Raw genomic sequence first — 26804 nt, forward strand, 5'->3', positions numbered from 1 at the left:
TCCCCCCCTTCTCTGTCGTCTTCCTCCTGCGTCACCTCCGACGCCTGCGCAGTTGGCTCTGCCAGTGAGACACCAGCAGAGCCGAGTGTGAATGCCGGCCGGCGGCCATTTTTGGGAGGCCGCTACTGCATTGAACTGCAAGAGCGGCTTCCCAAAAATGGCCGCCGGCCGGCATGCGCAGTCAGCTATACTAGTGTCTCACTGGCAGAGCCAACTGCGCAGGCGTTGGAGGTGACGCAGGAGGAAGACGACAGAGAGGGGGAGGATCCAGCCGAAGATAGAGGCGTCGCAGGATCGTGTTCTCGAGCAGCAGTGGGGACGCCCCCATCGCATTTTCAGCGCTGGGGCCCGCCCCCATCGCTGCCAGAGAACTAATTTGCATACCGGTAAAAACCGGTATTTCTAAAGAACGGCGCGGCGGAGATCACATCTAAAGGTAAGAGACGAATAGCCTTTCTAAAGTCTATACCGACGTCTTATCCACAAAAAAAGAGGTTTTAATGGTAGAATCCCTTAAGGATGTGGTAACCTGAGGCCACTGTGACTGAGGACCGCTGTATGTATAAGTGAAGGGGGCACAAGCTAATGGAAATAGTATAATACAATGGGACCCCCTCAGCTAGTGGCTCGTGTCCTGGAATCCTCCTCAAAATCAGCTACAATTTCAGTTGTCTGAATTTCCCTTCACACACGGCAGATTCTGTTGCAGAGATTTATGTTGCTGTCCCATTGGTTTGCAGATTTCCAGGTGTTGAAAGTTCTGCAACAAAATCTGCTGCATGTGAATATATACTTAGGCGTCACGCACACAACCGCAATTGTGGTTAAGAGGACGGACATATTTCTTTCTGTGGCCCCATGCGCAGTGTTTACGGGCGTAGAACAGGGCGGTGAATTATGATTTATTATTATTATTATTCTTGGCCAGTGTAGGGGATCATACAGGTCACTGCGGTTGCGGGCGACACGTGGACATGTTTTTTTTGCAAATTGCAGACAGTAAAATCCACTGCAGCCTTATACACTGAGAAAGCTCATGTGTGAATAGAGCCAAAGAATAAACTTAGGTCACCCAGCTTTCCCAGGCTCCTGATCGCTGTAGATCTAGGCTGATTGACAACCCATGTGTAATAATACAAGCACGGCCATACTGGTTGTCACCCAGCTTTCCCAGTAACAGATAGGAGTCATGGAGACCACATAGTGTCTTTACTCCCAGTCACATCTTGTATCCAGGCCTGAGCGGCCGCCATGGTCCCCGGGCGGGCCAGGAGGTGCAGGGGGCGGAGCGGGAGAGGGTGGGACGGGGAACTTGTATTCAGGAAATACCGGTGACCGGACTAGGCCTGACCGGGAGAAATGACACCATGGTCTGTACCGGGGTCTAACCGGGAGCCATGGAGGAGGCCGCTCACAGCCGGTGACCTACACGACTAGCCGGGCACACAGGACAATGTGGGGCCGCCTCGGAGCTCTGCTGCAGCAGGCCGTGGAGACGGTAAGGCGGACAAGTGACACGTCATAGCCCCGGTAACTGCAGGTCACGTGACGTCATGTCAGCCGCCAGCTGGAGGGGGCGCACAGCCTGAGGAGAGGCTCATAGCCGGCATGCTGGGGGTTGTAGTCCTCCAACAACTCTGTGCCCACATAGAAAGTGCCCATAGAGGGTGCCAGTCATTGTGTGCCCTCATATACAGCGCCAGCCACAGTGTGTGCCCTCATAGACAACACCAGCTACAGTGTGTGCCCTCATAGACAGCGCCAACTACAGTGTGTGCCCTCATAGACAGCGCCAGCCACAGTGTGTGCCCTCATAGACAGCGCCAGCCACAGTGTGTGCCCTCATAGACAGCGCCAGCCACAGTGTGTGCCCTCATAGACAGCACCAACCACAGTGTGTGCCCTCATAGACAGCGCCAACCACAGTGTGTGCCCTCATAGATAGCGCCAACTACAGTGTGTGCCCTCATAGACAGCGCCAACTACAGCGTGTGCCCTCAGACAGCGCCAACCACAGCGTGTGCCCTCATAGACAGCGCCAACCACAGTGTGTGCCCTCAGACAGCGCCAACCACAGTGTGTGCCCTCATATACAGCGCCAACCACAGTGTGTGCCTTCATAGACAGCACCAACTACAGTGTGTGCCCTCATAGACAGAGCCAACCACAGTGTGTGCCCTCATAGACAGAGCCAACCACAGTGTGTGCCCTCATAGACAGCGCCAACTACAGTGTGTGCCCTCATAGACAGTAACAACCACAGTGTGTGCCCTCATAGACAGCGCCAACTACAGTGTGTGCCCTCATAGACAGCACCAGCCACAGTGTGTGCCCTCATAGACAAAGCCAACCACAGTGTGTGCCCTCATACACAGCGCCAACCACAGTGTGTGCCATCATAGACAGCGCCAGCTACAATGTGTGCCCTCATAGACAGCGCCAACCACAGTGTGTGCCCTCATAGACAGTACCAGCCACAGTGTGTGCCCTCATACATAGCACCAACCACAGTGTGTGCCCTCATAGACAGCGCCAACCACAGTGTGTGCCCTCATAGACAGTACCAGCCACAGTGTGTGCCCTCATACATAGCACCAACCACAGTGTATGCCCTCATAGACAGCGCCAACCACAGTGTGTGCCCTCATAGACAGCGCCAACTACAGTGTGTGCCCTCATATACAGCGCCAAATACACTGTGTGCCCTCATAGACAGCGCCAGCCACAGTGTGTGCCCTCATAGACAGCGCCAGCCACAGTGTGTGCCCTCATAGACAGCGCCAACTACAGTGTGTGCCCTCATAGACAGCGCCAGCCACAGTGTGTGCCCTCATAGACAGCGCCAGCCACAGTGTGTGCCCTCATAGACAGCGCCAGCCACAGTGTGTGCCCTCATAGACAGCACCAACCACAGTGTGTGCCCTCATAGACAGCGCCAACCACAGTGTGTGCCCTCATAGATAGCGCCAACTACAGCGTGTGCCCTCATAGACAGCGCCAACTACAGCGTGTGCCCTCAGACAGCGCCAACCACAGCGTGTGCCCTCATAGACAGCGCCAACCACAGTGTGTGCCCTCATAGACAGCGCCAACCACAGTGTGTGCCCTCATATACAGCGCCAACCACAGTGTGTGCCTTCATAGACAGCACCAACTACAGTGTGTGCCCTCATAGACAGAGCCAACCACAGTGTGTGCCCTCATAGACAGAGCCAACCACAGTGTGTGCCCTCATAGACAGCGCCAACTACAGTGTGTGCCCTCATAGACAGTAACAACCACAGTGTGTGCCCTCATAGACAGCGCCAACTACAGTGTGTGCCCTCATAGACAGCACCAGCCACAGTGTGTGCCCTCATAGACAAAGCCAACCACAGTGTGTGCCCTCATACACAGCGCCAACCACAGTGTGTGCCATCATAGACAGCGCCAGCTACAATGTGTGCCCTCATAGACAGCGCCAACCACAGTGTGTGCCCTCATAGACAGTACCAGCCACAGTGTGTGCCCTCATACATAGCACCAACCACAGTGTGTGCCCTCATAGACAGCGCCAACCACAGTGTGTGCCCTCATAGACAGTACCAGCCACAGTGTGTGCCCTCATACATAGCACCAACCACAGTGTATGCCCTCATAGACAGCGCCAACCACAGTGTGTGCCCTCATAGACAGCGCCAACTACAGTGTGTGCCCTCATATACAGCGCCAAATACACTGTGTGCCCTCATAGACAGCGCCAGCCACAGTGTGTGCCCTCATAGACAGCGCCAACTACAGTGTGTGCCCTCATAGACAGCACCAACCACAGTGTGTGCCCTCATAGACAGCACCAACCACAGTGTGTGCCCTCATAGACAGCACCAGCCACAGTGTGTGCCCTCATAGACAGCGCCAACCACAGTGTGTGCCCTCATAGACAGCACCAACTACAGTGTGTGCCCTCATAGACAGTACCAACCACAGTGTGTGCCCTCATAGACAGCACCAACTACAGTGTGTGCCCTCATAGACAGTACCAGCCACAGTGTGTGCCCTCATAGACAGCACCAACTATAGTGTGTGCCCTCATAGACAGTACCAGCCACAGTGTGTGCCCTCATACATAGCACCAACCACAGTGTATGCCCTCATAGACAGCGCCAGCCACAGTGTGTGCCCTCATAGACAGCGCCAACTACAGTGTGTGCCCTCATAGACAGAGCCAACCACAGTGTGTGCCCTCATAGACAGCGCCAACTACAGTGTGTGCCCTCATAGACAGTACCAACCACAGTGTGTGCCCTCATAGACAGCACCAACCACAGTGTGTGCCATCATAGACAGCGCCAAATACACTGTGTGCCCTCATAGACAGCGCCAGCCACAGTGTGTGCCCTCATAGACAGCGCCAACTACAGTGTGTGCCCTCATAGACAGTACCAACCACAGTGTGTGCCCTCATAGACAGCACCAACCACAGTGTGTGCCCTCATAGACAGTACCAGCCACAGTGTGTGCCCTCATAGACAGTACCAACCACAGTGTGTGCCCTCATAGACAGCACCATCCACAGTGTGTGCCCTCATAGACAGCGCCAACCACAGTGTGTGCCCTCATAGACAGCGCCAACCACAGTGTGTGCCCTCATAGACAGCACCAACTACAGTGTGTGCCCTCATATACAGCGCCAAATACATTGTGTGCCCTCATAGACAGCGCTAACCACAGTGTGTGCCCTCATAGACAGCACCAGCCACAGTGTGTGCCCTCATAGACAGCGCCAGCCACAGTGTGTGCCCTCATAGACAGCGGCAACCACAGTGTGTGCCATCATAGACAGCACCAGCCACAGTGTGTGCCCTCATAGACAGCGCCAACTACAGTGTGTGCCCTCATAGACAGTACCAACCACAGTGTGTGCCCTCATAGAGAGCACCAGCCACAGTGTGTGCCCTCATAGACAGTAACAACCACAGTGTGTGCCCTCATAGACAGCGCCAACTACAGTGTGTGCCCTCAGACAGCGCCAACCACAGCGTGTGCCCTCATAGACAGCGCCAACCACAGTGTGTGCCCTCATAGACAGCGCCAACCACAGTGTGTGCCCTCATACACAGCGCCAACCACAGTGTGTGCCTTCATAGACAGCACCAACTACAGTGTGTGCCCTCATAGACAGAGCCAACCACAGTGTGTGCCCTCATAGACAGCGCCAACTACAGTGTGTGCCCTCATAGACAGTAACAACCACAGTGTGTGCCCTCATAGACAGCGCCAACTACAGTGTGTGCCCTCATAGACAGCGCCAACTACAGTGTGTGCCCTCATAGACAGCACCAGCCACAGTGTGTGCCCTCATAGACAAAGCCAACCACAGTGTGTGCCCTCATACACAGCGCCAACCACAGTGTGTGCCATCATAGACAGCGCCAGCTACAATGTGTGCCCTCATAGACAGCGCCAACCACAGTGTGTGCCCTCATAGACAGTACCAGCCACAGTGTGTGCCCTCATACATAGCACCAACCACAGTGTGTGCCCTCATAGACAGCGCCAACCACAGTGTGTGCCCTCATAGACAGTACCAGCCACAGTGTGTGCCCTCATACATAGCACCAACCACAGTGTATGCCCTCATAGACAGCGCCAACCACAGTGTGTGCCCTCATAGACAGCGCCAACTACAGTGTGTGCCCTCATATACAGCGCCAAATACACTGTGTGCCCTCATAGACAGCGCCAGCCACAGTGTGTGCCCTCATAGACAGCGACAACTACAGTGTGTGCCCTCATAGACAGTACCAACCACAGTGTGTGCCCTCATAGACAGCACCAACCACAGTGTGTGCCCTCATAGACAGCACCAGCCACAGTGTGTGCCCTCATAGACAGCGCCAACCACAGTGTGTGCCCTCATAGACAGCACCAACTACAGTGTGTGCCCTCATAGACAGTACCAACCACAGTGTGTGCCCTCATAGACAGCACCAACTACAGTGTGTGCCCTCATAGACAGTACCAGCCACAGTGTGTGCCCTCATAGACAGCACCAACTACAGTGTGTGCCCTCATAGACAGTACCATCCACAGTGTGTGCCCTCATACATAGCACCAACCACAGTGTATGCCCTCATAGACAGCGCCAGCCACAGTGTGTGCCCTCATAGACAGCGCCAACTACAGTGTGTGCCCTCATAGACAGAGCCAACCACAGTGTGTGCCCTCATAGACAGCGCCAACTACAGTGTGTGCCCTCATAGACAGTACCAACCACAGTGTGTGCCCTCATAGACAGCACCAACCACAGTGTGTGCCATCATAGACAGCGCCAAATACACTGTGTGCCCTCATAGACAGCGCCAGCCACAGTGTGTGCCCTCATAGACAGCGCCAACTACAGTGTGTGCCCTCATAGACAGTACCAACCACAGTGTGTGCCCTCATAGACAGCACCAACCACAGTGTGTGCCATCATAGACAGCGCCAACCACAGTGTGTGCCCTCATAGACAGCACCAGCCACAGTGTGTGCCCTCATAGACAGCGCCAACCACAGTGTGTGCCCTCATAGACAGCACCAGCCACAGTGTGTGCCCTCATAGACATGACCAGCCACAGTGTGTGCCCTCATAGACAGGACCAGCCACAGTGTGTGCCCTCATATACAGGACCAGCCACAGTGTGTGCCCTCATAGACAGCGCCAACCACAGTGTGTGCCATCATAGACAGCACCAGCCACAGTGTGTGCCATCATAGACAGCACCAGCCACAGTGTGTGCCCTCATAGACAGCACCAGCCACAGTGTGTGCCCTCATAGACAGCGCCAACTACAGTGTGTGCCCTCATAGACAGCGCCAATTACAGTGTGTGCCCTCATAGACAGCGCCAATTACAGTGTGTGCCCTCATAGACAGCAACAACCACAGTGTGTGCCCTCATAGACAGCGCCAACCACAGTGTGTGCCCTCATAGACAGCACCAGCCACAGTGTGTGCCCTCATAGACAGCGCCAGCCACAGTGTGTGCCCTCATAGACAGCGCCAGCCACAGTGTGTGCCCTCATAGACAGCGCCAACCACAGTGTGTGCCATCATAGACAGCACCAGCCACAGTGTGTGCCCTCATAGACAGCACCAGCCACAGTGTGTGCCCTCATAGACAGCGCCAACTACAGTGTGTGCCCTCATAGACAGCGCCAATTACAGTGTGTGCCCTCATAGACAGCGCCAATTACAGTGTGTGCCCTCATAGACAGCAACAACCACAGTGTGTGCCCTCATAGACAGCGCCAACCACAGTGTGTGCCCTCATAGACAGCACCAGCCACAGTGTGTGCCCTCATAGACAGCGCCAGCCACAGTGTGTGCCCTCATAGACAGCGCCAGCCACAGTGTGTGCCCTCATAGACAGCACCAACCACAGTGTGTGCCCTCATAGACAGCACCAGCCACAGTGTGTGCCCTCATAGACAGCGCCAGCCACAGTGTGTGCCCTCATAGACAGCGCCAGCCACAGTGTGTGCCCTCATAGACAGCGCCAGCCACAGTGTGTGCCCTCATAGACATCACCAGCCACAGTGTGTGCCCTCATAGACAGCGCCAACCACAGTGTGTGCCCTCATAGACAGCGCCAACCACAGTGTGTGCCCTCAAAGACAGCGCCAACCACAGTGTGTGCCCTCATATACAGCGCCAAATACATTGTGTGCCCTCATAGACAGCGCCAACCACAGTGTGTGCCCTCATAGACAGTACCAGCCACAGTGTGTGCCCTCATAGACAGTACCAGCCACAGTGTGTGCCCTCATAGACAGGACCAGCCACAGTGTGTGCCCTCATAGACAGCGCCAACCACAGTGTGTGCCATCATAGACAGCACCAGCCACAGTGTGTGCCCTCATAGACAGCACCAACCACAGTGTGTGCCCTCATAGACAGCGCCAATTTCAGTGTGTGCCCTCATAGACAGCAACAACCACAGTGTGTGCCCTCATAGACAGCACCAGCCACAGTGTGTGCCCTCATAGACAGCGCCAGCCACAGTGTGTGCCCTCATAGACAGCACCAGCCACAGTGTGTGCCCTCATAGACAGCGCCAACCACAGTGTGTGCCCTCATAGACAGCGCCAGCCACAGTGTTTGCCCTCATATACAGCGCCAAATACACTGTGTGCCCTCATAGACAGCACCAACCACAGTGTGTGCCCTCATAGACAGCGCCAACCACAGTGTGTGCCCTCAAAGACAGTGCCAGCCACAGTGTGTGCCCTCATATACAGCGCCAAATACATTGTGTGCCCTCATAGACAGCGCCAACCACAGTGTGTGCCCTCATAGACAGGACCAGCCACAGTGTGTGCCCTCATAGACAGTACCAGCCACAGTGTGTGCCCTCATAGACAGGACCAGCCACAGTGTGTGCCCTCATAGACAGGACCAGCCACAGTGTGTGCCCTCAAAGACAGTGCCAGCCACAGTGTGTGCCCTCATATACAGCGCCAAATACATTGTGTGCCCTCATAGACAGCGCCAACCACAGTGTGTGCCCTCATAGACAGCGCCAACCACAGTGTGTGCCATCATAGACAGCGCCAGCCACAGTGTGTACCATCATAGACCTCACCAACCACAGTGTGTGCCCTCATAGACAGCGCCAGCCACAGTGTGTGCCCTCATAGACAGCGCCAGCCACAGTGTGTGCCCTCATAGACAGCGCCAACCACAGTGTGTGCCCTCATAGACAGCGCCAGCCACAGTGTGTGCCCTCATAGACAGCGCCAGCCACAGTGTGTGCCCTCATAGACAGCACCAGCCACAGTGTGTGCCCTCATAGACGGTACCAACCACAGTTTGTGCCCTCATAGACAGCGCCAACCACAGTGTGCCCTCATAGACAGCGCCAACCACAGTGTGTGCCCTCATAGACAGCGCCAGCCACAGTGTGTGCCCTCATAGACAGCGCCAGCCACAGTGTGTGCCCTCATAGACAGCGCCAGCCACAGTGTGTGCCCTCATAGACAGCGCCAGCCACAGTGTGTGCCCTCATAGACGGCACCAGCCACAGTGTGTGCCCTCATAGACGGTACCAACCACAGTTTGTGCCCTCATAGACAGCGCCAACCACAGTGTGCCCTCATAGACAGCGCCAACCACAGTGTGCCCTCATAGACAGCGCCAACCACAGTGTGTGCCCTCATAGACAGCACCAACCACAGTGTGTGCCCTCATACATAGCACCAACTACAGTGTGTGCCCTCATAGACAGCGCTAACCACAGTGTATGCCCTCATAGACAGCGCCAACCACAGTGTATGCCCTCATAGACAGCGCCAACCACAATGTGTGCCCTCATACATAGCACCAACTACAGTTTGTGCCCTCATAGACAGCACCAACCACAGTGTGTGCCCTCATAGACAGCGCCAGCCACAGTGTGTGCCCTCATAGACAGCGCCAACCACAGTGTGTGCCCTCATAGATAGCCCCAACCACAGTGTGTGCCCTCATAGACAGCACCAACCACAGTGTGTGCCCTCATAGACAGCGCCAACCACAATGTGTGCCCTCATAGACAGCGCCAACCACAGTGTGTGCCCTCATAGACAGCGCCAGCCACAGTGTGTGCCCTCATAGTCTGTACCAGCATACATTTCCCACATCATATACACCAGAATTCTAGGGTAAATGATGATAAATTTGGTGGAGCCCTTCCCCGTTGACACCCTCATTGCACCCTTTCCACTAGAAAGTGGCAAGGGCGGTGCAAAAAACAAAAGTAGCAATTTTTTTGCCTTGTACTCCAGAAATCTGTCATAGAAGGCATAATAAACCGACCCCACTATGTTTGGTTACTTGTAATATTATGGCCACTCATCCTGGTCCTCTCCTGCGTATACTGGGGGTCTTTCTGATTTATAGGAAACTAGCATCTGCCCGCGACTTTGTCTGCAAGTTGGTGTTGGCGCTGAGCCGCTTATATTTAGCCAATTGCTGTTGTGGATGATCCGCCTGCTCCCACGTCTCAGCTCTGCTACATCACAGCATATGCGCTGCATACTCAGTTGTATGTACATCTCTGCATGTTGAGAGCGTACTTAGCTATGCTACAGTGCGTCTTAAGCTCTGCTACATCTGGCCATTTGGATTATAGGGGTGTCCTTATGTCAGTGTGTGAGCAGCTTCTGTGTTACAAAGGGCTGAATGGATGTTGCTGAAATGTGCCAAAGTTCGATCAGCCTGTTCCCGCGTCTCGCCTCTGCTACATCACAGCATATGTGCAGCATACTCAGTTGTATGTACATGTTTGCATATGGAGAGCCTACTGGGCTGTGCTACAGCGCTGTGCAAGCTCTGCTACATCGGGCAATTGTGATTACAGGGGTTTTGTTATGTGACTGTCTGAGCAGCTTCTGTGTTACAAAGGGCTGAACGGATGTTGCTGAAATGTGCCAAAGTTCTCCCCCCTCCCCCATCAGAGGCAGAACAACACATTCCCCATCGTACTCACTGAAACTCTACATCTGATATACTCCTCTTGTCCACACACAGCCTGCAGGTTCTGTAGTCTCCTGATCTTCCATGAGACTCCATTTTCATCAGCTTTTACACTGTCCAGCTTCATCCTATATAGCTCCGCCCACAAAATAGTGTGTAGCTCCGCCCACTGCCTAGCATGATCCTATCCTAGAATGGCTCAAGGACCTGTGATGACGTCATCAAAGGTCCTTTAGTGTTGTGTGAACCTAAATTCCTTCACTTCGGTCGTGTAGTGACGTCTTTTACCGGGATAAAATGTAGCCTATGTTTTAATCGGGGTTCCTATCTATGTATGTGGCAAATTTCCTGCAAATCCGTTCAACCGTTTTTGCGTGATTGAGGAACAAACATCCAAACTCACAAGTGGGAAGTGGGATTATAATATTAGTGGGATGGGATAGGATTACTAATAACATAAATCTATCCTAAGTCCCATTTCAGGGGGCTGTAATATGGTTGTATCATAGGGCTTATATTATGCCCGCGACACTCCGACCCCACGTGGTTCCACTAAACCAGACCCCATAACAGGAGTGCACGCCTGTACTGATCCTACATAATAAATGATGCACATGGCCATATTACAGCCTTACCCTATGAGTGCCCATAGATATATACTGTACCCCCTTATGTCTCCACACCATACAGACCTACACTCACCGGCCACTTTATTAGGTACACCTGTCCAACTGCTCGTTAACACTTAATTTCTAATCAGCCAATCACATGGCGGCAACTCAGTGCATTTAGGCATGTAGACATGGTCAAGACAATCTCCTGCAGTTCAAACCGAGCATCAGTATGGGGAAGAAAGATGATTTGAGTGCCTTTGAACGTGGCATGGTTGTTGGTGCCAGAAGGGCTGGTCTGAGTATTTCAGAAACTGCTGATCTACTGGGATTTTCATGCACAACCATCTCTAGGGTTTACAGAGAATGGTCCGAAAAAGAAAAAACATCCAGTGAGCGGCAGTTCTGTGGGCGGAAATGCGTTGTTGATGCCAGAGGTCAGAGGAGAATGGCCAGACTGGTTCGAGCTGATAGAAAGGCAACAGTGACTCAAATAGCCACCCGTTACAACCAAGGTAGCCAGAAGAGCATCTCTGAACGCCGCACAGTACATTGAACTTTGAGGCAGATGGGCTACAGCAGCAGAAGACCACACCGGGGGCCACTCCTTTCAGCTAAGAACAGGAAACTGAGGCTACAATTTGCACAAGCTCATCGAAATTGGACAATTGAAGATTGGAAAAACGTTGCCTGGTCTGATGAGTCTCGATTTCTGCTGCGACATTCGGATGGTAGGGTCAGAATTTGGCGTCAACAACATGAAAGCATGGATCCATCCTGCCTTGTATCAACGGTTCAGGCTGGTGGTGGTGGTGTCATGGTGTGGGGAATATTTTCTTGGCACTCTTTGGGCCCCTTGGTACCAATTGAGCATCGTTGCAACGCCAAAGCCTACCTGAGTATTGTTGCTGACCATGTCCATCCCTTTATGACCACAATGTACCCAACATCTGATGGCTACTTTCAGCAGGATAATGCGCCATGTCATAAAGCTGGAATCATCTCAGACTGGTTTCTTGAACATGACAATGAGTTCACTGTACTCCAATGGCCTCCACAGTCACCAGATCTCAATCCAATAGAGCATCTTTGGGATGTGGTGGAACGGGAGATTCGCATCATGGATGTGCAGCCGACAAATCTGCGGCAACTGTGTGATGCCATCATGTCAATATGGACCAAAATCTCTGAGGAATGCTTCCAGCACCTTGTTGTATCTATGCCACGAAGAATTGAGGCAGTTCTGAAGGCAAAAGGGGGTCCAACCCGTTACTAGCATGGTGTACCTAATAAAGTGGCCGGTGAGTGTATATGTACCATATGATGCGTCTCGCCCAGAATCTGTACATCTAGGGGGTGTTATTTAGGTGTATGTTGATGTCCCCTCTCGGTATCTTGGTGCTTGTCATATATAAATCCCATAAATGAGTCGTGGAAATAAAACTACAATAAATGTTCACCACTAAATCCTTTCCATTTGTCGTCCTCCAGCGTGAGCCGTCTCAGGACCTGCTGCAGTCCTTTGTACAGCACTGGAAAGGGGTGACCCAGTACTACCTGGAGACCACCGGTAAGTCTGCGTACGTCCTGGCGCCCTATGCTTACTTAGTAGGAACACTGGGGGGGGATTTGCTATTCCCTGTATGTCAGACACTAGATCGGCCATCTTTGGCTTACAGGTTTTTTAGTTTTTGTAAGAAAGTTGCCCCACTTCTTTGTCTCCGCACCCTTCCTGCCACTCTTTGTGACAGCGGGTGGAGACCAGGGTGGGGCGGTTATACCTGCGACTTACAAATTTACTGCAATTGACGCCATGAAAATTGTCGTGAGTTATATAATGAGTCTCCACTGGTTCCTGACTGAATAGATTTCCCTTCTGGTGCCTGTGCTATTCGGAGGCCGGGACCTCAGGCACAAGTGAGCGTCTGTGGGGAAATGGATTAGGACTGGAGTTCTCATCTGCAGTCACTTAAGGGGTAGTCCGAGGAGTAGCAATCTACTTACCTGGTCCTGGGATTTGCAGATGATGGACCCGGGATCGTGATCAGGATTGTTCCCCCATTAACAAGTAATTAGTTACCTGTGAGATTGGGGAACAATGGGGTAGAGCGATCCGAGGTGCTGAACACTGCCCCGGATCACATGACTGCTGCCACCCCTGACTCCATCATCTGCAAATCCTGGGACCAGGTAAGTAAATAAGCACCAATCCCATATAACCTCTTTAAAGGGATTGCGCAACGAATTAAAGTCATCCACAGGAAGGGGAATAAGTATCCGACGTAGGTTGTCGACTGCTGAGCCCCCCTGCAGTCACAAGAATGGGTTCATGTGTTTCCTTTTTGAACGGGGTGTGAGGTCGCGCATGTGCGCTGCCACTTCATTCATCTCTATGGGACTGACCAAAATAGCAAATGACCGCGCTCGACTATATCTACCAGACCCATAGAATGAAATGGAGCGTCAGCATGCAACCCTGCCTCTGTTATGTGAGCCATGGTGGCCAGTGTGACATCTCTGCCATCTCTATAGCAAGTAGGCCAACACCTTACTACCAGTATTAGAGGACACTCCCTGAGACGCTGCTGACTTGTCAGATTAAAAATGAGGTTTAATAGCATTTACATATACTGTATACTTCAGCAGCCGCCAGATCATGACCGTCCTAGGAGATAGATTACACGTTTGTCTCATTCTGCAGATGAGTCGTGTCCAGCACGTAACACAGACATCCCATGGCGGCTCCGGCAGCTCCTGGACATCCTGGTGTATGAGGAAAATGAATGTGGAACCAAAGAAGACCCAGACAATGGAAATAGCAGCGAACCTGTTGGCCATACAGGACCCTGCATGGAGTATCTACTACAGCACAAGATACTAGAAACGCTCTGCACCCTGGCCAAAGCGGAGGTACTGCCACGTATACAATGCCCAGGGGCCTGTATGTACTCAGATAGTATAGTAACCTTTTATCCCTCTCTGCATTCCTGCCATCATCACTCTTTGCATTTATTTCAGCATCGCTTTATGAAACCTTTATGGGTATATAAGACTTTTTGATCAGTTTTTATCACTTTTTGTGAGGAGAGATGATCAGAAAGCATCAATTCTGCCGTCTGATTTGTAAGGTTTCTGGTGTCTACTATGTAGGATGAATAACGTACTAATGTTTTTTTAGGTTGGCTGTTTACGGATGTGGAGATACCAATTGTGTGGTAATTTTTTTCATTCCCAAGAGGGAAAAGTCTATATGCACCAACACTGTAACCAGTGATATCTCAAGATCCAGGATCCAAGATTATTGGGTTTAAATCCTTCCCGATAGCCGCCATACTAGTACGGCACATGCCGGGTGTTTGACTATGGTGGTCGCCCTGGAGCTGGGCGGTCGCCATAACCGCCGGGTGCCTACTGTTTTATACAGTAGACACCCAGTGCTAATGCCCCCGGCCGGTACCCGCACCGATTAGGGGCATTAACCCCTCTGGCGCCTCAGTTAAAGCAGACCGAGGCGCCATCTTCCCGGTGATCACCAGGGCTGACATCATGTTGGCCTGACAGCCGGGAGCCGTGTAAAGCCTGGCCTGTCTGCTGTGATTTTCTTTTGCAGGCTGCTCTATATACAAGACAGTCTGGTCATGTGGTGCATTTCGGGATTATTTGAGGACATAGATTTGCATTTTACTACCTTGTCTCATTTTATGCTTGTTTCTGTTATCTCCTTCTTACCAACAGTACCCCCCTGGGATGAGACAGCAAGTTCTTGTTTTCTTCAGTCGCCTCCTGACCAAGGTGCAGCGCCCCCTGCTGCACTATATCAATGTTCACCGACCCGTGCAAGTACGCTTTACTTTACTGTATTCACTCTTGTCTTATGTGCGGAGACTATCATGATACAGATCACCTAGGTGCATTTACTTCATGGTTGGCTTCTCATGACTTTGTGGTATAATAAATGTACAGATTATACAGTGCTCTCCTGCAGGTCTATATTATATCTGTCTGTCTCTTCACAGAAGCTCATTGCTCTGGGGGGAGATACAGTCGGGGTCACCGCACATCGGGAGGAGCTGCAGTTCCTGATGTCTGTTTGCTGCAAACTAGAGAAGGACCCATCACTCCTCTGTCATATCCTGGAGGTATATACTTGCCCAGACATATACCTAGTGTTACCTCTACATGCCATATTACTGTGCCATTGAATTATGCACATCCATTGCTTTTTCATTAAATTATTTTATGTATTACAGAGTGAGACTTTGAAGAACGCCCCCTCTGGTGCAAGTGAAGAAGAAGCAGGAGCATCTAACAAGCAGAAACCTAAGCAGTCCCTGTTCAAAGCAGTGCTGAGACTGTGTCTGTGCCAGGTAGGAATAGTGTAACACATGAGAGCCCGGTACTCACCCCACTGCTTAGAGCTTCTTGCCACTGGCTACCACCATCATATGTGCCCTATTACCCACTACTCATGTGCAGCGACTTGTCCTGGTCTGGGTGTTCAGTAAACCACATCTTGGCAATGTCTGTCATGCTTCTCTCTTTAAGCTTTGATTTGCTTTGCCCACACATGCACATGCAACAAATAAAGGAGAATTCACTTTGCATTTACAGTGTACCTTACATCAGTGTAAGACGTATATTGACATACATCACCCATAGGCTCTCATGTTTAACCACTTGCAGACCACCCATTGACTACATCCAGCCAGGTGGCAGTTAACTCTGCAAGGATGTACGGCTAAGCCCTTGCAGAGTTAGTTGCCATACGAGATTGTGCAGGCGTAAGGATCTGGCCGTCAGCCGTAGTTGACCATGCTATGGGCAGCAGACCATGGAAATGTACTGTATCTAATGTGAGGATTTTAGCAGTAACCTGTGTTCCTTCTCTCAGTCGCAGACAGGCCGGCTGGCGGTGCGGGCCCGAGAGGCGCTCCTTGGCGTCCTGCGTGCAGCTCAGCAGGAGGTTCCCGCACGTCTCATTGCACAGAGTGACCTGAGCCAGCAAGTGGTGCAACGTCTGTGTGATCTACACAGCGAGCTTCCCCTGAGCACTCACCCATGTGATATAATGGGCACGGATGGTACAGACTGGAGGTCAGAGCGCTAACATGGAGTTAATGCATGCCCATCATGTTGTCCCATGGTCTCCAAGCTTAATACTACCTTTGTTTGCAGGACTGAGGTCAGCAATGAGCAGTACAATGCCATGCCGCCCGAAGTGTCAGCTGTACAGAGGTTTTTGTGCTGGGTGGGGTACTGTAATAGTATCTTAAAGGAGTCCCATGAGGTGAGGCCATAGTACAGACGTCACGCTGCTCTTGTAATCTCCCAATTTATGCTGACCCCTGTTTCTATCCATAGATGGTCGCTGTAACACTAGCAGACTCCATAACAGAACGTTACCTCAGAGGGATCCTACAAGAGGAGCTTCTTCATGTGTTAGTATCTATGGATGGACCTCTAGGTGCTACTAACCAGACCATTACCAAGCAGAGTCATTGACTGATTTCTATTATCCCCTTCACCAGATCAGAGCTCCGTATCCTCCGAAGTACCGCTCTGCTCTCCGCCGTGCTCCAGCGCCTCAGCCCGTCCCCACTAACCCATAGACTTGTCAGCTTCTTACTGGGAGAAGACAGAGGCCCCGAGAAGAGGAGCGACAGTGGGCCACCGCTGCGGGCTCAGCTCATCCTGAGGTGTAACCACTTGTCTGATGAGGTAACAGCTATACAGATAAAACAAGACAATATCGTATATTAGATGACACAGGCAGCCCTAAGGACATCCAAGCCAATTCATTGTTCTACTGTACGTACCCCTGGAGTCCTCATATAATTGGACACCACTAACTTGTTACTCATATCTTGGCTTCCTGGAGTTAAAGGGTTTGGCACAAGTGTTAATGTTGGGGATAACACGCTGATCAGTGGGGTTCCTTAACCCCCGTCCCCATCCAAAGATCAGACATGGATACTGCCTTTGAATTCACTGTCTTTAGGACCATCAGAGATATAGCACAGTGTTCAGCTATCTCCAGCAGTGCCATAGAGAATGAAAGGAGCAGTAGTGCACCTGCTTGGCCTGTCGCTTCATTTGGATGACACAACAGGACCTCCATTCTTGGGATCGCTGGGGATCTCAGCAATCACCCCCCCCCCCATCATTTTGTTATGATACCATTAAAACATGGACCAATCCATTCTATAAAGTAATGACACCATGTTACAATCTGTGGGGGTCCTCTGAGACCCCGAGCACTTCTGAGAATGAAGAGGCCACAGTGCTGATTTAGTGCTTTCTTACCGTTGGCACAGGGGGAAAACCTAGAAGGGGGTGCAGCGATAAAATATGGCTGTTTCCAGTTCGTTCTCAGGATCCATGGAGTGCTCGGAGGTTGGACCCACCAATAATAAGGGTGCATTCGCACGGAGGAAAATGGCGCTGAATTTGGTGTGGAATCTAGTCAGATTCAGCGCTGAAAAAAAAGACTTCCATTGACTTCAATGGGTTCCTTTTTCTGCTAGGAACCCATTGAAGTCAATGGGAGGCTTTTTCTCAGTGCTGAATCTGACGCGGATTGTACACCAAATTCAGCGCCATTTTCCTCTGTGTGAATGCACCCTAAGGTGGTGATGTATTCTAGCCGTAGCGTTGTACAACATAGGAATAGCCATTATATAATTCATAGTTAGTCTTCATGTACTTGAGGCCTATGTGGTTCGCATGGAGGCTGAATGGGACATTTGTTGATTTTATGTTCGCTCAGATAAGTCTGACTACGTTACGGCTCTTCGAGGAGATTCTCCAGTTACCTACAGAGATGTGTATGTACAGTCTGGTGCTGCGTAACCTGGAGTCACGGGGCTACCTGTGTGCCGTCCATGAGGAGAGCAGAGCACAAGACTCCGAGGCTTTCGAAGGCACAGAGTAAGTAGCCATTGAGGCAGTGGTGGGCCGTGATAAGACGTCTCCCCCTATTACGGTCTATGCACTCCTGTATTCCCATAATGGTGGTATTTAGAGATGAGCGAACACTGTTCGGATCAGCCGTTCCGAACAGCACGCTCCCATAGAAATGAATGGAAGCACCTGGCACGTACACTTTGCCAGCGGCCGGTCGCCGTGCCAGGTGCTTCCATTCATTTCTATGGGAGCGTGCTGTTCGGAACGGCTGATCCGAACAGTGTTCGCTCATCTCTAGTGGTATTGTCTCTAGCAGTGAGCTTGAGGAAGACCCCTACTTCACAGACGGGTTTCCAGATACAGGCCTGAGGATCAATAATGGAAACCAAAACCGAGGTACAGAATCTGCAGGAACGGAGCAAAGTGTCAGGAGGTGAGAATATAGGGGGGGTGATGGAAAGGAACCAGTAGGGGGAACGTCTACAAGATATAGCCGGGCATTTCTTGTCATGTATTAGTAGACATTAGGCCGGCACTTGTGTATTACAGCTTCCTGTCACTTGTCCCAGAAGAGATGAAATCTTCAGACTCCGGGTTTGACTCCTACCTGCAGGACGCTCTGGTACAGGTGAGATAAACGTGTTATATTTCAGGCAATATGAACAATTTCTAGCGCCCTTACTGCAGCCATTGATGCCCTGTCTGTCTATATGTCTTCCCTCAGGCGTGTCTGTATCTAGAAACCATCCCTCCCCAATATCTCCATGTGACCGTCATGCGTTGTCTATGGCCGTGACCTCTTTCTTTATCTCTACACAGTACCGGAGCTGCTGTCAACAGGCGTCATCGTGGGGATGGCCGCTCTCACCACAACCACTAAGTCACTCCAATGACCAAGACGAATTCTACGAGGGTCGCTTCCTTCAGGTTCTGCTTGATCGCTTGGGGAGTATCCTGGACCAGGTAATGTCTCGCCCATGTGTCTGTGTAGATAACTCGCCTTTACTGTTTGCCTATCTGCATGTTCTAGAAATGATCCAAGGGGTTAATTTCACGCTCATCCCTTCCATTTTAACAGGGTGCAAGGCTTAGCCAAGGGGTTGGGGCTTAACTATTTTTGTCCTACTGCAGGCAAAGGGAAGGGGGAGGCTCCTGCTGCAGCCAGCTGTCTTACCACACAGTGAGGCAGAGAAAGAGGACATGGCAGGGCTTAGTGTTATTGTAATGTGAGAGCGGAGAGGGTTAAAGGGAAGGAGGAGATTAGGGGATGAAGTGGTGGGAGATGGGAGATATATTTATTACATGCTCTGGGCACTTTCTATGTATAGTGTTCCTATGTGCTACCGTATAACGGCTCGGGAAAAACTGCAATATTGTGCTTTGTGTTCCAGTTATGTCACAGGCTTAGTCTGTATTACATCTGCCAGAATGGCTTCTAATACAATAGTGAGAGCTATAGGTATACCGTATATTACATGGTCACAAGCCATAGAGAGGGGCGGTCTCTCCGCCATACATAAGGGAGCACATTCATTTTACCGAATAGGACAACCCCTTTAAGAAGGATGTTCCAGCACCAAGTTCATTACTTATACATGAGTGGATAATAGCAGCTTGATGTCCCGGCACTAGAAACACAACCCACGCTATGCTAATCCTCTCTCTTGGGGATTCTGTCATTTTGACAAGACGCTGCGGCTATATACTAAGGTCTGATATTCTGTATTCCTATGTCTGCTTTCAGCCGTATGAAGTGAACCTGCAGGTCACCTCCCTGCTCACCCGTATAGCCCTCTACCCTCACCCACATATCCAGGAGTATCTTCTGAATCCGTTCATCAACCTGGCCCCGGGCGCACGTACGCTTTTCTCCGTGCTTGTACGGGTGAGTGTCCAGGGTCAGGGTCTCTATGCACTGAATTTCTCAGCTAATATCTGCACCGTATCAGGTCTCTCAAGGTCCTACAACATTGGTGATCTATAGAGATGAGCGAACACTGTTTGGATCAGCCGTTCCGAACAGCACACTCCTATAGAAATGAATGGAAGCACCTGGCACGTACACTTTGCCGGCGGCCGGTCGCTGTGCCAGCTGCTTCCATTCATTTCTATGGGAGCGTGCTGTTCGGAACGGCTGATCTGAACAGTGTTCGCTCATCTCTAGTGATCTATCCTTTGGATGGGATATCAACGAAACGTTAGCAAGGGTCTGACACAACGCTATACAGTATATAGTATTGCAGCTCAGCACATTCACTTGAATGGGACTGAACTACTCGCAGGCCATGTGACTCATGACCGTGACATCACATGGGGCCTTAGATGACCCATTTGCTGATTCCTCCTTTTACTCATGTCCTGTTATTACCTATAGGTGGTTGCCGACCTCGCTCAGCGAACTCAGCGGATATCAGATTTTCGGGAGATGCTGCTCCTGGTCCGAAGACAATTGATAGGAGAGACTCCTGCTCAGTCGTGAGTACATCTTACTCCATCTTACATACTGATAGGAGAAAACCAATGTCCATTGTGACCCCTATATGGGGATATAAATACACCTTGTATTTATCAGTATCTCTCCCTGCAGGTTGGGGCATGAGACCCTGTGCAAAGGAGTGGTGGTCCTGGAGGAGTTCTGCAAGGAGCTGGGGGCGGCGGCCTGTGTCACCCACCATCCCCTCACCATCTAATCATGTGACTTGGAGATAGCCATGACTACAAGTGCAATAGCTCGAATGTCTTCATAGTGGAGACGCCTGAGACTCTTTTAACCCTTTCCGTGCCTTATTTCCAAATCCCTGGCTCCGCCCTAGAGCTTGGAGGAGCTGGGCCTCTTCCAGTTATAAGCCTTCATTATGGGCTCCGGTTCACACCAGCTCCTGCAGCCCCCTAGTGGCTGTCTTTGGTAGGTGCTGCAGAGTCTTTGGTTCTCATATGTGCTGCTACCTCTCCCCTGAATTTTATCTTATTTTATTCATTAATATTATGAGGGGTGGGGGTGGGCAGACAGTATGGACGTTTGCTTTTAATATGTTCCCTTCCTTCTGAAATAGCGGTGCAGTGCTCTTTTAACCCCTTCCGTCCTTCCTATGAGCACCTCCATGTAAATAAATGTGTTTATGTGGATTTTTTTTCTTTCAAACTCTCCATTGTCGTAGGGTAATGACAAGAGGAACATGACAATAGGAACGGCTATCGTCACCCTTTTCAGGTGGAAACCAAATGGAAACTACACAGACCCCATTATAGTCTATGGCAGACCTGGGCAATGTACGGCCTGCGGGCCATATCCGGCCTCTTAGTGCAAGAAGATGGAGACATGTGGTGTGTGTCCTAAGGTACTGAGAGGGGAGGGGGAGATGTGAGATGCAGGGTGGAGAGTGTCTGTGTGTGTCTGTGTCTCAGTAACCTAGGGGCAGAGATGGAAGGGGAATGTTATACTAGGGCAGAGATGGAGGGGGAACATGAAACTAGGGGGAGATGGAGGGGGCACTTAAACTGGGGGGACATTAAACTGGGGACAACTGGAGGGAGGCATAAACCGTGCAGGTAGCTGGAGGGGGACCTGTCCGCCTCTAGTTGCCCCCAGTTTAATGTCTCCCTCCAGCTACCCCTACGGTTTAATGTCTGCTTCCAGCTGCCCCAGTTTCATGTCCCCTCTAGTTTCCACCAGTTTAAACTGGGGCACCAGGAGAGGGAGCTAATACTGTGGGGCAGTTGGAAGGGAACATTATAATGTGGGGACATATAATGTACGGGTGACTGTAGGAGGATTATACTTTGTGGGGGCAAATGAAAAGATGATTGAGAATGGGCGGAGTCAACGTATAAGTGAGTGGAGCTAAATTTGCCACAGCACGGCCCTCTAGAATAGTTTGAATTTCTTATGCGGCCCATGGGAAAATTAATTGCCCGCCCCTGGTCTATGGGGTCTGCGGGTTTCCTAAGGTAACCGCTGTTTTATGTGGATTAGGTTACCATTCGGAATGGAAACCCGTGCGCAGTCTCAGATGTATGGAACAGGTTTCATAAATTTCTGCCACGTGCAGGTTATAAAGCAGTAACGTGAAGCTATATCTGTATCCGCAGTGTAAGGACTCACACAGACCTCACCTTCATCTTGACCAGGACATGACCATGGCACTTTATTTTATATTTGTCATAGCACAATTGCCATAAGACAACACAGCGATTCTCGGGCCAAGCCCTGGCATTCCTGGGAACGTTATATATAAAACATAAATATATATATATATATCATTTCGTATACTGACCTCTTATATGGCTTCAGAAAAGTCAATAAATATAACTCTTGGCAGTGTCCACCCAGCTTTCCCAGACTCCTGAGCCTGCAGTATGGGAGTGGGGACATATCATTGCATCAGTCCAGCATAAGAAAACCAGAAATAATGCCACTCCTGTCTACAGGTTGTGTGTGGTATTGCAGCTAAACATATAGATCTGGGCTGCAATACCGGGTGCAACCTGTGGACAGGAGAGGCGCTGTTTCTGGAAGAAAGCAGCTATGTTTTGACAGTGCCTTTTGTAAATACAAGACAATAGAAATCTACATCAACACTCCAATATGTTTCACATGCTTCTATATAAAATATAACATGACGTACTTTCTGCATGTGTGTGAACATAGGCATACAACTCAGAATACTGAGAGGAAATACGGCACGTTGTGACTCACAGCAGCTCCACCGCAAAGAAAAAGCCAAGGGAACACTTACATCAGTATTGGGCTATGTTCACATGGTCAGGGTTTGCACTAGCCACCTAAAGGGATGGAAAGGAAAAAATGGGACCTGTGCAGATCAGCTGTTCCAGGACAGCGCACCTCCTGGTAGTGAGTACCCATAAATATCAATGCGACAGCGCTGCAGTACCTCAAGCCGCCATTTGTGCGGCACCTGGCATGTGAAGATTACTGGGAGCTGGAACAGCTGATCTGTGGAGGTCCTCTGCAGATATAATATGGATGACATTACATCCATATTACAAAGGTGTGTAATCCCTTTAAGAATCCTACAAGGAACATGGCAGGATATAAATAAAATGCCCATCAGATATAGTAATATTAAAGAGGACCCATCACCGCTCCTGACTTGTATTCCACATAAAATTTCCATCTTTCGTCCTCTGTTATTCCTCCTGAAAATGTATAAATAATTTGACCACTGGGTGTCACTATCGCCTTGTGTATGGACTATGACCCTGACGCTACCTGACTGTGTCAGACTTTGTATGAACACAAGGGCAATACTAACACCCATTGATTTATACGTTTCCAGGAGGAACAACAGAGGGACGGGAAATTGAGTTATACAAGAGGAATATATTAGGATGTTCCTCAGACACCCAATAGGTCTTGATATGGACTCTGTACCCTGCTCTGCCTGTAGAAGGATCTCACGGACTCAGCTATATAATGGCAGCAGGACGTTCTTCTTCAGCGTCTCCTCCAGTCTGGCCTTCAGTCCTTCATCCACGACCGGCGCCCAGCTGAGCCCCTCTGTTCTGACCACAGGCGGGACCGAACCATTGAACACCCCCATGATATTAAAGCACGCACCATCTGCGTTGTCCCCACCTTGGTGCTGGACTCCTAGGATCCCGTAGGAGTCAGGAGGATCCTGCAGCAGACTTTCCAATGGGGCGAGGATACTGCTGCCATACCTGGTGCAGACAATGGTGGGGAGGTGGGCAGGGGCCGCGGAGCTCTGTAGGATCTGCATCACCCCGGAGCTCGTACACACCAGAAGCAGCCGCAGGACCAGGAAGGGTGAGGGGCATAGCAGTGGGAGGATAGACGGGTGCGAGGGCAGGCGGTGGTAATCCAGGGCAAGCTTAATAAGACGGAGGACGTCTCTACAGCGCAAGGGCAGGGGTGACACCGTGTCCCACCACAACGCCTGGAGAGATTCCTTGTCTGCCAAGGAGGACGATTTTAGGACACCCCCTGCGGAGAAAGTTATCAGTAGTATCAAAGGTCTCATTTCCCCAAAACAGCGCCACCATATTCTGATCCTAAGCTGAACTCTCCTGCCTCTAGGGGCAGCCTACTCCATACTGATCCATACCACTTCCATAATCAATCTGTCTTCACTAAGCTCCTATGTCCCCCCCTACTGGCAGCAGCTGGCAACTGGAATTTTATCATTTAAAGGAATAACCCAGTAATTCCTTAACAATGGTACACATGCGTTATTGAAAATAATAACATGCAGCCATGTTTTTGAAGCCCTGCACAACCCCCTTTAAGAAACCTGTGACTACATACCTGTCGCCTGCGCAAGGAATACAAATCGCACCCAGTAGGCACCCCTCTCTTCTACAACCAGCAGGGTACGGGGCTGGCACAGAAGACCGGTCTCCTCTATGACCTCCCGGCACAGGCCGTCCACCAGGGTCTCCCCTCTCTCCAGCCGCCCAGCCGGAAGGTACCAGCTCCCCCGACACTCCGGCTTGGCCTCCTGCATCATCAGCACCTCATTCTGTAGGAAAAGTCACAAGTTTAAAGGGGCGCTCTAGCAATTCACATATGATTGTAGGTGGGGGGTTATTACTCAGTATGGTGCCATAGTTATGGGGGGTGTAGTGGTCCGTGTTGAGTCCGTCTTGTATTTCTATCATTTGCATCGATTTTCAGAAACTGGACAATCCCTTTAATGAAGCGTGCCAACACAGCGCCCTCACCTGGTCATTCAGCAGAATCCCCATGACGATATAACATACGTTGTGCCTCAGTTTCAGGGGCTGTGGGCTCTGGGGGGCCACATCGAATGTGTCTGGTAGCGGGACAGCCCCTCCATCTAAGAGAGTTCCCAACTCCTCCTCCATCTTAGAAGACATGTCTGAAACACAAGAAGAATGAGCCGTGACAGCTTATCTATCTGTACAGGGTAGGTGAGAAGTCAGATCACTGGGACCCCCGCCCACCATGAGAATGGGGGTCCTGGGACCTCTGTGTGATCAGAGGCGCGGTCATGCCATCCAACTCTATAGCAGACAGGCCGAGGACGGGGCTTGACTATCTGAATGCACATTGGTGACCACAGGGGATTCAGGACCCCCAACAATTAGGCTCACACCATTGGGAGCCCCTTACAATGGTGGGGGTCTTCCCGTTTTGGGGCTGGCTGTGATTGGTCCCCAAGTGTGAGACCGCTCTTTGCAACAGTTTACTATTTTGGGATGTTGGGTGGCAAAACCCTTGTCGGCCCCCAGCCTAATGCAGCCCCCACTCAAATAAGAAGGGAGGGATAAGCAGCTGCCAACACTCCTGGCGCCGCTGCTCCCCGAGAAGCATGAACAGGGACAAAGCTATAGGGGGTGCAGAGGTACCTGGCCCTGGACTCTGAGGGGCCCCAATGGACCCTGTGCCACATGAAGTACGCTGTTCTACAAGGTCCATGGGGGCCCCATGACATATTTTGGGCTAGCCACATCTCAGACGGACGACATCCCTTGCTGGAAAATGAGGCAGATTTACCATTCAGGAATGGGAAAGCTGGGTCAAACCTATAATGGAGTCAGCCAGTAATAGACGGATGGCGAGCAGCAGCGGTCTCTCCCCTAGTCATGGGATGTCTAGCACAGCTGTCAGCAGTCTCATCCTGCACACCCGGCCGTCTCTCATTCACAGCTCGGCTGTCTCACCTCATCTCTGCAAACCCGGAACCTCTGGACAGACTGCTCCCTGCACCCATTGGTCAATACTGAGCTCATCTTATCTTCTGATTGGCTAATGAAAGAGTCTATTCAAAAAGCGGTGTGGCTTGATTTAAAGAGACAGGATCCTAATGTAGACACTGGATCAGGGAGCTTTCATATCTGCAGGTTTCGAATGCAGTTTTTGAAGCCAGAATAATGTGCGGACAGGATGGAAAAGCTCGGATATTACTTCAATTATTTCGTCAAATCACTTATGGTTTCTGCTTCGAAAACTGTATAAATGTGTGAACATACCCGAACTGTATTTGTACCTATGTCTATAGAAAATTACACCCATATTCTACCCAATATAAGAGCAAATCACCAGTCATTGTGCGAGTCGTCCCTATAAAACGTCTAACTAGTTCTGTTTCTGGGAAAGCTGTGTGAAAACACGAATGGCCATTATATCAGTCCATGGCTAGTAATGGAGCGATACAATCCTGGCTGGTGCGGTGGATTTCATGAGATTAGTGATCAAAAATACTGGCACAATTGCATTTTTTACACCAGCTGTACTGCCCCCTAGTGGAGGTCTCTGACGATGTAGTCAACGTCTGACCTTGTAATGCGACTAAGGATAATGGCTAAACCCAAGAAGGAAAGAGGGGACCTATAGGATCTATAGGATTCCCTGGAGGACTGCAGAAAGGGAGGACAAGTATTGACATTAGGGGGCGCCGTGTATGGCAATGCTATAATGGACATCATGGTATGGTAAGCAGTAACAACAGCTGGGGCACAGTATTGTATGAAGACACCTGATCTGCTACAGAACCTCTTTTGTTACAGGTCATTTAGTGACATTGGGCAACAGCTACATATACCAATGGTGGGGAGCGCAGAGGGCTAAGAGCGTGTTCAGACAGCACATTCACCTCCCATCTTTCTCAATGAAGAGATGTAGAAATAACTAAGCACCCTGCGGATCCCCCCCCCCCATAGAAATGAATGGAAGCACCTGGCACGTACACTTTGCAGGCGTCCGGCGTCACAGGTGCTTCCATTAATTTCTATGGGTGCGTGCTGTTCGGATCGGCTGATCCGAACACTGTTCGCTCATCTCTACTGTCAACGCTTCACAAGGCGTCGGTC

At 50.8% G+C, this 26804-nt stretch overlaps 2 protein-coding genes across 5 annotated transcripts; one reads left to right on the top strand and one right to left on the bottom strand.

Annotated features, from left to right (window-relative positions):
- Positions 1-1311: 1311 nt before the first annotated feature.
- On the top strand, positions 1312-21116 carry FHIP2B (FHF complex subunit HOOK interacting protein 2B). 3 transcript variants are annotated; one of them, XM_075272690.1, is made up of 17 exons: positions 1312-1498; positions 12579-12657; positions 13789-13997; positions 14823-14927; positions 15104-15226; positions 15338-15454; positions 15979-16181; positions 16263-16374; positions 16449-16525; positions 16616-16805; positions 17854-18014; positions 18304-18423; positions 18540-18618; positions 18810-18953; positions 19735-19875; positions 20365-20465; positions 20578-21116. In XM_075272690.1, the coding sequence occupies exons 1-17, from the start codon at positions 1454-1456 to the stop codon at positions 20678-20680; spliced, it is 2109 nt and encodes a 702-aa protein (XP_075128791.1). In that variant the 5' UTR covers positions 1312-1453; the 3' UTR covers positions 20681-21116. The 3 variants fall into 3 exon arrangements, with proteins under 3 accessions (XP_075128791.1, XP_075128792.1, XP_075128793.1); XM_075272691.1 differs by having other exon boundaries at positions 18307-18423; XM_075272692.1 differs by lacking the exon at positions 18304-18423.
- Positions 21117-22136: 1020 nt separating this feature from the next.
- Positions 22137-25697, bottom strand: NUDT18 (nudix hydrolase 18). 2 transcript variants are annotated; one of them, XM_075272693.1, is made up of 4 exons: positions 25656-25697; positions 24693-24850; positions 24277-24490; positions 22137-23955 (listed from the first exon to the last, which is right to left on the bottom strand). In XM_075272693.1, exons 2-4 carry the CDS (start codon positions 24846-24848, stop codon positions 23414-23416), a joined length of 912 nt encoding a protein of 303 aa, XP_075128794.1. In that variant the 5' UTR covers positions 24849-24850; positions 25656-25697; the 3' UTR covers positions 22137-23413. The 2 variants fall into 2 exon arrangements, with proteins under 2 accessions (XP_075128794.1, XP_075128795.1); XM_075272694.1 differs by lacking the exon at positions 25656-25697 and adding an exon at positions 25518-25567.
- Between the last annotated feature and the right edge of the window lie 1107 nt (positions 25698-26804).

This window comes from Leptodactylus fuscus, chromosome 5, assembly GCF_031893055.1.
Source record: "Leptodactylus fuscus isolate aLepFus1 chromosome 5, aLepFus1.hap2, whole genome shotgun sequence".
NCBI lineage: Eukaryota > Metazoa > Chordata > Amphibia > Anura > Leptodactylidae > Leptodactylus > Leptodactylus fuscus.

What these genes read in the sequence shown, in the direction of transcription:
- FHIP2B (XM_075272690.1), top strand. Translation starts at nt 1,454, where the DNA reads ATGTGGGGCCGCCTCGGAGCTCTGCTGCAGCAGGCCGTGGAGACG. An exon ending in GCACCCTGGCCAAAGCGGAG is followed by an intron (nt 13,998 to 14,822) that starts GTACTGCCACGT and finishes TCTTACCAACAG; the next exon opens with TACCCCCCTGGGATGAGACA. An exon ending in ACGGATGGTACAGACTGGAG is followed by an intron (nt 16,182 to 16,262) that starts GTCAGAGCGCTA and finishes CTTTGTTTGCAG; the next exon opens with GACTGAGGTCAGCAATGAGC.
- NUDT18 (XM_075272693.1), bottom strand. Translation starts at nt 24,848, where the DNA reads ATGTCTTCTAAGATGGAGGAGGAGTTGGGAACTCTCTTAGATGGAGGG. An exon ending in GGATTCTGCTGAATGACCAG is followed by an intron (nt 24,491 to 24,692) that starts GTGAGGGCGCTG and finishes CTTTTCCTACAG; the next exon opens with AATGAGGTGCTGATGATGCA. An exon ending in ATTCCTTGCGCAGGCGACAG is followed by an intron (nt 23,956 to 24,276) that starts GTATGTAGTCAC and finishes CTTTCTCCGCAG; the next exon opens with GGGGTGTCCTAAAATCGTCC.